Source organism: Dreissena polymorpha, chromosome 10 (genome assembly GCF_020536995.1).
Source record: "Dreissena polymorpha isolate Duluth1 chromosome 10, UMN_Dpol_1.0, whole genome shotgun sequence".
Classification (NCBI taxonomy): domain Eukaryota; kingdom Metazoa; phylum Mollusca; class Bivalvia; order Myida; family Dreissenidae; genus Dreissena; species Dreissena polymorpha.
The window spans coordinates 51,690,893-51,704,803 of NC_068364.1; the positions used below are offsets into that span (position 1 = coordinate 51,690,893).

The 13,911-nt window shown below is 33.7% G+C and overlaps 1 protein-coding gene across 1 annotated transcript; it reads right to left on the bottom strand.

Annotated features, from left to right (window-relative positions):
* Positions 1-229: 229 nt before the first annotated feature.
* LOC127847021 (uncharacterized) lies at positions 230-13,468 on the bottom strand. The gene is made up of 12 exons (XM_052378534.1): positions 13,208-13,468; positions 10,911-10,962; positions 9,605-9,703; positions 8,284-8,408; positions 7,924-8,044; positions 7,487-7,653; positions 6,931-6,990; positions 5,265-5,364; positions 4,321-4,410; positions 2,880-2,927; positions 2,159-2,215; positions 230-1,932 (listed from the first exon to the last, which is right to left on the bottom strand). Exons 1-12 carry the CDS (start codon positions 13,298-13,300, stop codon positions 1,175-1,177), a joined length of 1,770 nt encoding a protein of 589 aa, XP_052234494.1. The 5' UTR covers positions 13,301-13,468; the 3' UTR covers positions 230-1,174.
* Positions 13,469-13,911: the final 443 nt, after the last annotated feature.

The window sequence follows — 13,911 nt, forward strand, 5'->3', positions numbered from 1 at the left end:
AACATGAATTGGTCTGTGTTAACAAAGCCCTTCTTTGTATTAGGCAAGGAAAGTAAAAGATCGAACAACGGTAATGCATAAGTTGTATGTACTTGAATGGGTCGTATAAATGATAAAGTATTACTAAGGCTTTTTTAAACTATTCCTGACATAAAAGTCAATACATTTAAATAGCTAAATTACAATATTAAGCCGAGCTTTTCAATCGTTTATTGGCAGGAAAAATAAGAATTTTGTTTCATTTATTTGGATGCAATAATCTTAGGATTTGACAACATTTTAATATTTCAGCGCAAAGTATACACACGTGCATTTTGTTTTAAAATATCATATGGCGTAAGGATGTTTGGACTGGAAATATATCAAAAACATAGCTGTATATAATACAAAACATTTAGACAACAAAGTTTACGAATGTTGCAACACATGAAGAATAAATATTGGCAAAAATGCAATATTAAGCTGAAAATAAGACAATAACATGTACATGTAATTATAAATAGCAAGTGTATGAACATCGTCAATTCATATGCGGTCATTTAAAAAAAGTAAACCTTAAAATAGTATAAACTTATACATCTTAACATTTCAATGTAATGTGAAATATGACACAGAAATATGTTTCATTAAAATCTAAGTCGCATTGGCTGTGTGACACACGTTAATTAAAACTGACATGTGTCCAATCTAATGTAATAGCATGAATTCATTTAACATCTGCAACAAAATAAATTTGTGGAGAAATAAGTAATTTAAAAATATGCTTTGTTCGAAAACACGCCAACACATCTACGTATGTTTTATCCGCACATCTTTTCTTGAAGCACAATCGATGAATTAAAAAACATCGATAAATAAAACGAAAGATATGTTTCCCAAGAACTAAAGCATACACTACCGTACATATTGCTTTGATTAATCGAAACACAATTTGTTGCACAGTACGAAGAACTAATTTTGTGCTAACATGTGCTATTAATTTCGGTATAAAATACCATATATAAACGAATCAAAACTTTACCAATAAAGTACATATGCCATTTTACGTTTATTCTCTTCTGTATAAAGGTGCCTACTTCATGTACGAATTTTGATTTTTATTTAACCAAGAGTATACACTTGTTACTAAACAATATGTAGGCTGTCGATGAATATTTCAAAACAATTATTCAATTTAGGTATGATCCTCTTTAAGGTATTCTACAAATTGCTTTGACGCATCACACGTTACCATTTTGTTAAGCAAGTTATTTTCCTCTGAACTTTTTCCGCACTCTTTCAAAACTTCGGCAAGAAACCTCTCAAATGAGTTCTCTTGTTTTATGTGTATATCTAAACCATGGTACTTGTTTTGTAACGTCTTATCGTCATCCGTTAGATGTAAAAAAACAATTTTGCACTTTGGGGGTAACCGTTTGACATCCATCGCCCGCAGTAAATCGTTAATGAGACTAGTAGGATCCTCTGATTTATTAGTTGGTAAATTTGCAAGATTTGTCACGCAAACGAAAATTAGAAGTTTATTTATGTCCGAGCACAATTTTTCAATATACAGTTTGGCGTCTCGAAAGTATTCCGCCTGTACATCACGATCAAAGGAATATCGTGTAGGAATATTAGCCTCCATACTTAAAACTGTACCCAACAGTTCGACAATGTCCCTTGTAAACTGATCAAACGGCAGAGGTAGCAGTAATATAGATGTACTATTTGAGCTCATGTTTTGTAACAAGGCTTGCGTTACACTCCTCTGTAACTTTCGACCACAAACGGGTTTATCATATCTTAGTCCTTGCGGAACAGAGGTGTTGCTCGGTGATGTACTCTGTCTGCGCACACGCGTCCCTTTGCTATGATTTTCAGACGAAGCAAGAGGTTGTAATTCATTTATTTCGTCAATTTTACGTAACGCAGTCAGCTTTATAACATTTTCTGAAATCAAAATGCTACTTTCATCACACATGTATAGATGTGTAGGTTTATTAGTTTGTTTTTTCTAATGTGATACACGTATTACTTTGATTATAAACAGAGTAAACTTTAAACTACCAATAATGTGTGTTATTGAATGTTTTCAAAATATAATTATGTTTTGAAACAAACTTTTTTAATCGATTATCTTAACTCGTACTGTATAATCGTAATTCATTTAACGTACCTGTGTTTGTCGACAGCACAGTAGATCTGTGTTGATGGTGGTCTCGCGTGGCTTTATCTGGAATGAATATAGTGAGTTAATATGGTTAGTTACTTATTGTGCAATAATTGAAAACATATATACTTTAACAAGCACTATTACATAACGGATCCATGTCACCTTGTTTGTCTGATATTAGACGTAAAACTATGTGATAACGTCATTAAAAACAATAATAGATAAGAATACGTTGGTTTGTTTTCTTTAGGTTATCTTGTAAAGAAACTATGACTCAAACATAAAACATACTTGTTAAAATGTAAAATAATTGTCCCGATGAGAGCACATCATTCTGCTATTATACATTAAATGCATGAACAGCAAGGTTGCTTATATTATATTCCCAACGAAAATGTTAGTATTACACGAATGCTATTATGTTATTAACTTGACTGTTAATTCATATTGTTTGTGCGTCAAAACCATTTGCGCTTAACAATTGCCCAGTGCCACTAATTGTGTTGTCCCTATTTGGCCCATTTTATGTTTTAAGCCACAACTTGTATTATGTGTATTGCGCTATGCTATCGGGCTCCGTTGGTATACACTTGGAAAATATCCAGTTGTATTTCATACAATGTTGGCATATGCTCAATTGCATACATAAGTACAAGAGCAAAAAAGTGTTAACAATATGTTTAACATGGTAAATGATCGGTGCAGCTCAATACACACATATTACCTTTGCCGTTGCAACATAGCCGCCTCATAAAGTTTAATTTCTGCACAACTATGGAAAAAATATATATGATAAATTAGTATAACGATAATCAATAATGTATTCATGGTCTATTAGCACATATTTTTACACATATATCCACAATTAAATAAACATCTAGGTAAGTTAAGCTGCATCGTCACATATTGTAAGACAACCATATTTAAACACGAGTTTTAAATATGACACTTGTTTATCGTAGTTAATGCTGCAATTATAATTGTATGGCAATTATGGAACTTGTAACGGACTTAACGGCACGAACATGTTATTATGAATCTCCTCTTATAAAATTAAATAATCCGTCGATATTTGGTTCGATAACTTATTAATCACCATTGTTGATAATGAACTCGTTTTAAAAACTCTTTATTACAGGGACGGGTACATTAATGAATTTGATATTTAAACGTATAAAAGTAGATGTGTAATTATCCTTCTATTGTGTTCATGGAAATGAAAATAAATACCAAATACTAAAACAATTTAAATATAATAAATGCTAGTGGTGATTAAAATGGGTCAAATCATTGTAAGGCAAATACTCGTACCGAGACGCTTAAGTCATACACATTTGCAAGAATGAGAAATAGGAGTACTGTATAAGGATGACACTCGAAGATGCTGCTTATGATTGAAATGGTGTTAGTTATGCTTACGAAGCTGATGATGATAATGATAATGCTGTTAATGAGGATGATGTCGAAGAAAAAAACTAAAAAGAAGAAGTAGAATATGAAGATGATGAAGATGATGAAGAAGAAGAAGATGATGATTATGATGACGATGATGAAGATGATGATGATGATGATGATGATGATGATGATGATGATGATGGTGATGATGATGATGATGATGATGATGATGATGATGATGATGATGATGATGATGATGATGATGATGATGATGATGATGGTGGTGGTGGTGATGATGATGGTGGTGATGATGATGACGATGATGATGGTGACGATGATGATGATGATGATGATGATGATGATGATGATGATGATGATGATGATGATGATGATGATGATGATGATGATGATTGAGATTTTTTAATCCTTACAAACTAGTTCCCTATAACTCTTCGCAGTGCCTGGACAAAAACTAGTTGTAGACAATCCTTTAATCGGAATAATGAATCATCTACGAAATGTGAATGTATAAATCTTTCCAAAAAAAGAAACAATATGATGTTGATGATGATGATGATGATAATGCTGCTGATGCTGATGTCGATGCTGCTGCTCCTGATACTGCTGCTGCTGATGATGATGATGAAGACGAAGAAAAAAAGAAGAAGATGATGATGATGGGGATGATCATAATGGTGATGAAGAGGAGAAGGAGGAGGAGAAGAAGGATCAGGATGATGCTTATTTTTATTGTTACTAGTATCACTTACTAAAAATTATCAGAATTATGATAACCGTGAACACCAACATCGTCACGAGTCCGAAAATAACAAATGTTCCAAACGAGTCGACTTTGGGATCTGAAAAATAAAGGATCAATTTACCAACACAACACAAACATTTATAATTCTTTGTAAAGGAGCATATCTTTATACTTAAAAAAAACTAAACGTTCGGATTAACTCTTAATGCATAAGTGTTTGTAATGAAATGAGCATTTTGTTTTACCAGTTAACGATTATTTCCTTAACGCAAGTTTCGTAATTAAACTTATTTTTAGAGTTAAAAACATGTGTGTATTAACCGTTGTCGATGTTAAATGGTGCAGGGAACATTGTATAAAATGGCAATATATTTCGATTTCCTTTAAGTCAAGTATAACATGAACAAAACGTTCTGCAATATGAATATGTGTGTACGGGAAGTGTTTATAATTTTATATCAAGCAGTTTGTGCGAAATTTCTTAGCGGGATCACCTAATTAAAGCTCAACTAAGAACATTTTTCTCTAAAATCGAGATATAAAGCGAATTTTAATACGAAATAAACGCTGATCACATGTTTACTGATATGGCTAGAAAGTGAGAGTAATTTAAAAATTAAACAAAAGAAAAAAAGGGTATAAAACGGTTGAAAATAACTGTCTCGACATGGACGTCGCCATTTTAACTATCACGTGATTACCCCCTCTGCGCTTGATGAAGATGATTGTTGGACAATAAGATGTCACTCGTGGTGTCATATCCTGTTTAAGAAATACAAATATAGACAATGAAGCTGATTGATACAAAAGGCAAACAACGACAACTCCTTAATAGCGAAATATATCGGAAAGAGTTGCGTTTGCTTGTGTATGATGTTCCTGCTTAAAGACTCAAAACATTACAATATCTCAAATTTAAAATAGTGCATGATGTGATTGGATAATGCACACCCTTAACTTGCGATTGAGATTCGGTTGTCAAGGCCGGATCACAGAACAATCGGACTTCTTTGTGAACGCTGCAGTAAAACTCTGAATACTTGTACGTTATCTGAAAAAAACACAAACAATATTTATTAAAATGATATTACTAATACATGAGTGTTAATTTGTTTGTTAGAAAACAGTCTGATTACACTGTGAAATACTACCCCCCCCCCTTCCACACACACACGCGCGTACACACCGTAAACTGCGATAAGATCGCCGTGGCGCAGTGGATATTGTGTCCGCCTAGCGATCGGGATCTCACGGGTTCGATCCCCACGGTGGAAGTGTTCTTTAGATCTCCCGCATATACACCAAGAAAACGGACTCGAGAGCGTTTCATATAAACTTAGGCTTGTTATGCAATCGAGCTTATATAAATAGGTTTGAAAAAAACTGCAATATGCTTCATATATCGAGTTTCCTTCATACCCATATACATCTAATTTCAGCGTCGTAGCCACGCTGAGGCATACCGAGGCAGCTGCCTCGGCTAAAATTTGCAGGCAAAGTTGAGATTACAAGAAAAAAAGGAAAATTTGTGTAAAAGATTAAAATCTATAGAAGAAATTGAGGCAATTTAATGAATTTTAGGCACTATGATATTCACAAACAAAGTACAATTGGTTTATGTTGAGGCAAATAACTATTGCAATTTAATAACTTCAATTGATGCCAAAATGACTTAGCAAATGATTTGGAAAACCCGTACATTAAACATTTTGGACACAGACACACTTCGGATGGTTGGCGTTTTCGGCTTTATTGGTATTCCCCTCTTTATGGCTTGCGTCGAGTAAAATTCGGGACCGTTTAAGATGGTTGATTCAAGAATCTTTGTTTACATTAGAATTTTCAAATTATGATATCCCGCGTATTAAACTGTTTTGATATAAAGAAGTTCAATTCTTTTCTTTTTAATAGTCAATTCTACTTGATGATAGAAGTGACAGAAAGAAAATGAAAACGCAGTGCTAAAACACAATTTTACACAAGTTAAATATTTGTACTCCTCATGATAATCAATATGTCCCTGTGACGCAATTTGCAACGCGTCATACTCTGGATCCATTGACCACTATTATATTGTCACTGCGTTGGTTTGAACCCCAGAAGTTCCGAATTTATTCCCAAATAACTTCCATCAATGATCCTTTTTATATGTGCTAATGATTGAAAACGCTTTTGATTAAATGTATGTAAACGTGTTTTTTTTTGTAAAATCCCAATGGTTCTTTCAAGCTCTAAATGGAAAAAAATCATCTATGAATTTGTTCACGGTGAACTTGTCTGAACTATAGCAATAAGTTTGCGGACGCTGATTTGATGTAAACTAAAAACTAAAATATATTTAAAAACCCATAACGAATAATATTAAGGTAACGTAATCTAAAATTGACGATAAACTTGTAGCAGATTTTTTTTATTAACTTTATTGATACTAAATGGTCATATGTAGCGTCCACGATTCCGATAATTTAGGAATAAAATGTGGTTTAACTGGCCTTTAAAACGCACCAGAGACGTTCTAGGTATACAAAATTCCGGGGGGAGGGGGGCTTGCCGAACCTAAGATACTGCTTCGGCTAAAATTTGGGTCTGACTACGCCACTGAATTTATAACTCGTACCTCCATTATACCGGCACCGTCATAGATATTCGGAAAGTACATCGTGGTATTCCGCTCACCCTTAAATGTGTAATGGGTGCATGTTTACATAACACGTATTTATAAAAAGATTATTTTTGCATTTCAGCAAAGTATTTATACAACGGCACAGCAAATGTGCTTTCTTACTGGCGTTAGTGTATACATCTGATGGCCATATATTCACACATTTAAATATGATATTATACATATGATTAACGCGTGTCATCACATTTAAAATATATTGAACCATATGTGTTAAGAAATCCAAACTTTTAGTCAAGCTTGAGATGCACAGCGTATTCAAAATTGATATTGATGGCGTACACCATCTGTAATTGTTATACATGTCGAATAAATTTAACTGCTGAAAATAATCAATTTGTGTTTATAAACCAACTAACACGTCTTGGAGGCAGTTTAAGACTTAAACAAGACCGAAATGTCAAGCATGCTACACAAAGGGAAAGAGATATGTACAACAATACATAAGGAGAGATTGATTTGTTGAGAGGAAGTGCGGGTTCAGTCTCATTACATGCGTATAGATGACCAGACTACTGGCATTGCCATTTGACGGAGTGAAGGTCACGCGGAGGATGCGAACATGCGCCAAGTGGATCAAGGTCGCATTGGATAGGCACGTGTAAATGGTCTTGAAGTCTATGTCGCTGTCCTGACATAGCCCCCGACATGTGTTTGCCTCTGTTGAATACAAATTTAATACACATAAAACTGTGACGTGTTCATGCTCTTCAATTTTTATGATCATATATAAAGATGGCACTCAAAAAAGTATTTGGTCGGAGTAATCAAATATGTTTTTAATATTCCAAATATAATACCTCTGTAAAAAAATGCTTGTAACGCCTTTTTACCAAGTACGAATAAATGGAAAAATGCTCTGTTAGTGTTCGATCAAAATGTATATCATAATTTTTTCTATATAGAAAATATAGTGTTGTCATTATTAACCTGACGACGGTATTCTAAGATCGGCATCTAGAAATTTTAGTTCTCGCTCGTCTTGTCCAGTGACCTTGATAGCCACGTGAATGAGCATGTGGTCTGAAACTGGAATCCCAAGCCAGCAATTCTATAAATACAGATAAAAGCAAAACACACATTTAGAAAAGTTAATCCTTTAAGGAAATATAAACAATATAGAGTCTTTTGTAGAGATTCATATATAAGGTGAAACTTGAAAATAGCATATTCGTAGTAAATGAAATGAAGAACGTGTGTATTGTGTCAGATACTTTTTATGCATATTAATGTCACAAATAAAATTATAAACAATTATGACACAAGAATATAGCACCAACGAGCACCTACGATTTGCCGGAAGTTGCGAAAGGCTGATATGTCCAAAGACCGGATATATGACCTCAGCCAGGTACCGTTCCGGATCATAGAGATGTCATAGACGATCGACAGCCGGCTCGGAGTTTCGGTAATGCCTATGAAGTAAAAAAGAAATTATACAGATTCGGTTAAAATGCACATAATGATGTATATCTTTCCTGTAACATAAAACTCGTTTTTATTTGAAAAGCCGGGTAGTGCGGGGAGCATGTATATCTACATAGTAGGTTAGTTATGTGTCAAATCCAGTTATTAAAGTCATTGTTTCAATATACATGTTTTATTTCGGCGCGGAAGGTAACACATGATGTCATCTAATCTCGTTTTGTTTCGTATTTGTAATAAATGATGGGATACGAATGGTTATTTAAATGTTATCATACACAATTTTATGACGTGAAAAACGCTTACAATTGAAGTTTTTTTGTCAAGATGAACTTCTTGGTTTGGTTAAAATGGATTTAAAGGGGCCTTTTCACAGATTTTGGCATTTTTTAACTTATTCATTAAATGCTTTATATTGATAAATGTAAACATTGGATCGTAAAAGCTTCAGTAAAAAATCAAGAATAAAATTTAAAAAAGGAAAAGAACATTGCCCGGAGCAGGTTTCGAACCAGTGACCCCTGGAGTCCTGCCAGAGTCCTGAAGTAAAAATGCTTTAGCCTACTGAGCTATTCCGCCGAGTACACATACTTTACGTATTTTATACCTTATATAAGCAATTTTCGTAGTTTCACAAAATTTAACGACAAAAACAGAACTCTCCAAATTATTCAATCGTTTCGCGTTGCAACGCTTTATAATTTTTAGGTTTTCAAATCGTCAAAAGAAGCATATAATGGCTATATTAGACCATGGTAAATGTTCAGTATTACTGTTTCCTCACAAATATCATAACTAAAACGAAAATTTGCGAATCTGAAACAACTTTTTTCAATTTTGTCAATTTACCAAAGCGTGAAAAGATCCCTTTAAATGAGCATGCAGTGGTAATGAGTTGTTCTCAATATAGATTGTTAGTACTTAAAATATACATAATTATGCGCATATATTATATTGGCAACGTAAGCTTTGATTAACACGAGTATACAATTAACTATACATTAAAACGTATAAAACCTTGTATGCGGCCCCTAGCCCCCCCCCCCCCCAATCAATTATACCTCACCCTACTATATCAGTTGTATATGCTACATGTTTTGCCCAGTAGGTTATGAGTCCTTAAATTCTATTTCCTATAGGATATTATAAGAAACGCTTGAACTATATGCCGTTGGATTGTCCATACCAACAATATCAGCCGGGAGTATGGTGAGATGTATCCTAGACGCCTTTGCGCATGGTTCTCGAGTGAGAGGAATGAAGGCAGCGCCTGCTGATAAATTTGCTGCAACAATTCAGAAAACCAACCTTTATGTTTATACTTTCATTTTGTATACTGCATTAGTCAACTTTTGTAAAGGTGGTTATATTAACGGCAACGCCAGACAACTGAAAAGAGTTGAAATGTTTATTGCACATGTCAAATGGATTTATTTTACATCGGTAATTCTTTAGTTTCTGCGTGTATGTAAAAGTACTTGATTACATAAAAAGCGTGGCGCGGCCACCATGTGAAACTTCAAAATAGGGTAAAATTTCGAGACACAATACAGAACATTAACCTCGGTGCATTGCAATCCCAATTTCCATAGCAATTAACACTCATTTACCATTTAATTAGTCATTGTCCTGATTCATAACACAGAAAACTAATAAACATAACTCTTTTAGACACGATGGAAAGATTTAAAACCAGACTTAGATGCTTCGCGTCATTGATGAAAACAGTTTAGGCATTATATCATTGAGTTGAAAATGCCAATTAAATTATAAATATTAGGAAAAAAAAATAAAATTACATACATATGTTATGGGTTTAAAGCTTACGTTATGATATGCAAGAAGACAAAAATACATTGGTTGAAACTTTCTTAAAATGTTTTCACTGTCCTCCAGGCCAAAGAGTTTGGAAACAAAAGCTTGATGTGTATCATTCTGGGATGCGTCACACGAGTCTCAGATTTGTATAAATCGTCTAATTCTCATATCATACAATGTGCAGATTATTTTTGGGCCGTTTATAAAGCATAAATTAAGTCATGTTTGATATTAAAATACATTATTTATGAAATTTGTTCAATTTAATTTCATGTGATGTCTTCAATCCTACTCATGAGTCGTAACCCACTGCAAGTTTGTATCGAAAAAATACTTAGGTTATGTTAATACTTGTATCTGTTATTTCCCGATATATTGTTCGAAGTTTGAAGTTTTAACTTAAGATGAGCCGCGAGATTTAAACGTATGTATCCACAATAAAAAACGGGAATTCTACATGGCCAAAATATTATCTAAAGTTATCTTTATTGTGGTTTGAATGTTTAATTTGGGATAAATGATTAGTTTTTCGTATTTGTTCAACAAGTGCTTAACACGTGGATATGTTGTTTGCCTTGCAACACCTTGCGTATGACTTTGAATATTTCGACCATTGACATGCATTGTGCAGGAAACAGCCGCAGTAATATAAGCAGAGAAGCACTTATAATTACCTGTTGTGTTTACGATGTCCATCACAACTTGCTCGGAGTCGCCCTCTGTGTTCTACAAGTAGAACAATATGTACACAAACAAGTGAAGTAACAAGTTATGAATACTCGTGCACAAAAATCAGCAAATGAATATGTGCAAAGAAATAATATGTGAGATGTTTATGAAGCATGACATAAATGAAAGAACTTGCTGTTACGGATAGACCAATTATACAAGCGAATCCTGATAAACATCGACCATTGATACACGTACATTAACGATGTTTTCTACGAAACCCTGCACGTTTGTATAATGTATAAAAAGCAATCAGCAGGATGAATCAATCAAATTCATCACAACTATGATACTATTTCAGATGCTGTATAATACACAGAGGCTAATAACAATAAAGTTATCGCTTACGTTATAAAACAAAAACAATGGTATTACGACCGCCCCGTCCTCCCTGCGAAAATGTATATTTATATATGATTTAAATTGCCGTTCATATTGGACCGGATTATGATGTCGTTCCATAAATTAATGATAGATGGTGGATACTATAATATAACTTTGATCCCACATTTTGATTTTAACTATATGTCCGTACCAATAGATATGTTCAAAAGATTACGAGCTACTACGTAGAATCAATAGGAAAAGCATTTCAATATCACAATCAATACGTATAATCGGATAGCATTTCATCGGTGACTGGTAGATGTACTATAATTAAAGGTTATTAGACGTTTCACTGTGCAATACAGAGATATATTTGGACGAGCACACAGTTTGACGTCATATTGGACGAGCCGTAAGCATATACACTCAAAATGTTCAATAGCAAATCGTTGCACATTGTGATCCAATATATGCCCTACGCTTTTTGTTTCATATGGGATATCTACATCTGTAGTCTTTACGTCTTGATCATGAACAAATAATACTATTGTAATAACAGCGCAATTAGTTCTTTATTATGGAACACTGCTTGTCAACACACCAACAGTATATTAAATCATTACATTAAATAATAGTTGTTGGAGAACAAATACATGCTGGATAAATCTAATGCAAAGGTTTTACCCTTTTACCCCATAAGAAGCAAAGTAAAAATGGCTTTTGCAGACAGCATACAACCAGAACAGCATGCGAGCAAATCGCACTCTGTTCAGGTTTTATGCTGTTTGCTGCGCATCAGTATGTAAAGGTTTGCATTGACGCCTTAAAAACTTGAATCTAGTAAGAGAGGTCTTAAATTAAATATAACTTTATTAGGGAATAAATATGCGTAGAAATACGTATCTAAGTGATCAAAATATAATTAGTGTGAACCAACGTGAGGACGAAAAGAACAGATACACGTTACAGCACGTTCACTGACACATTTATATGTCGCATTTTAATATAGATTTGTGTAAATTTTGACATTTATTTCATTGTGTTTACACAATTTGAGGTTAATAATTATTTTCCATAAAATATATTTAACATTTGCATGCTTGTAAGGGTCATATGTCATATATGCGAAAACAAAAATATACTCAAACAATTCCACACATATTTAAGACAAATAAAAGAAAAAAGCCACAGTGTATTGATCCATAGGATTCCCAATCGTATCGCAGACGATCTTAGCTCAGAAAATCGCAATGCAACATTTTGTTTCAGTGATAGCGTGTCAATATGTTGAATTGCAAAGTGCGAATGTTATTCGTGCAGATCGTAGAAGAAGCTAAATCTAAATACATGTAATGCGTATTGCACATAGGGAGATATAGTGGAGTTTTACATTAAGTATCATGTTCAGAATCAGTTCAATGTCCTGGTATCATGTGAATGTATGACTTTGTTAAACTGTTTGAAGGATTTGATCTACGTTTATTGCTCTTATCTTAATTTTCTACTAAGTATATTAGTTAAATATAATTATGGTTATTTATGTTCACAGTTTACATTTAACACTTTCACAATACTGTGAAATGCAAATCTATGCATGGCATCTGCGAAATGCAAGCCGTTGCTAATATCATGACGATTTTATACAATATTTACTTCTTGCTATTGTACAAGGGCATTTAAAATTTCTGCTTGCGTGGGAAAAGATCACCAGTATAAATGAATACATTAATATTCTTCTTCGAAGCCATTATCTATGCCGTTCTGATGGGTTTTCAATTTAATTTTAGGTCTTCTCGCCCTTGATACAAAGCTTGATTTGGCCGTAACACATATTTTTGTACATTTAAGCTGACTTCATTGAATATTATATGGGTGATTAAATTGATGAAAATTAACAGAAAACTTACAAACTTACCACGTAAATTACGCATGCTTCCAGCGTATGTCCCGAACACCAATGAATAACACACGCTAAATAAACAATTATCACAAATACCGCTTTCGCCATGTGTTACACGTGTATGTACGTTCTGGATCAAGCACTTACTATTAACAAAATTAAATTATATAACACAACCCACATTACAGAATATCACCAAGTTTAATAACACAAGACATAACAATTTGTGCTGCAGAGTTTGCGTTCTCTAATGTGCGCATTTTCCAATGGTCCACAGAGCTTATTATTCCAATGCACAAATGCCAATGATATAGACCAAATATCGTCAGCTGTACGTTTATTGATACCGAACACCTTAAAAGTCATTATGTGCCATGCGAATTAATCGATATCACTCGTTAGTTTAAATATCATATTAAGTATATGTATTCATGTATACTTCCTCTTTGAGGGTAATCGCTCATTAATAATATAAGTCCTATGTTCGTCGGAAGTGGGCTTTCCTAAGTGTTATGAATATTGATCGTAAACAAGAACGTGCTACATTGCTAATGTATTATTTTGAGAAACATCATTATAACGCAATAGTGTTTTTTAGCAATGCACGTATTGTTTTATGAAGTAACAATTTATTTGTGAACGAGTAATTTTCAGAAACAATTTTCAATTATCAACTGTTGCCAAAGGGATGATTAGAGGCAAATTTGTTCGACAGACAC

Excerpts from the sequence above, each read along its gene's own strand:
- LOC127847021 (XM_052378534.1), bottom strand. The coding sequence starts at position 13,300 with ATGGCGAAAGCGGTATTTGTGATAATTGTTTATTTAGCGTGTGTTATT. Across the intron at positions 7,654-7,923 it reads TCTTAGAATACCGTCGTCAG|AGGCAAACACATGTCGGGGG; the intron begins GTTAATAATGAC and ends TGTATTCAACAG. Across the intron at positions 6,991-7,486 it reads GTCTGGTCATCTATACGCAT|GGTGAGCGGAATACCACGAT; the intron begins GTAATGAGACTG and ends TACACATTTAAG.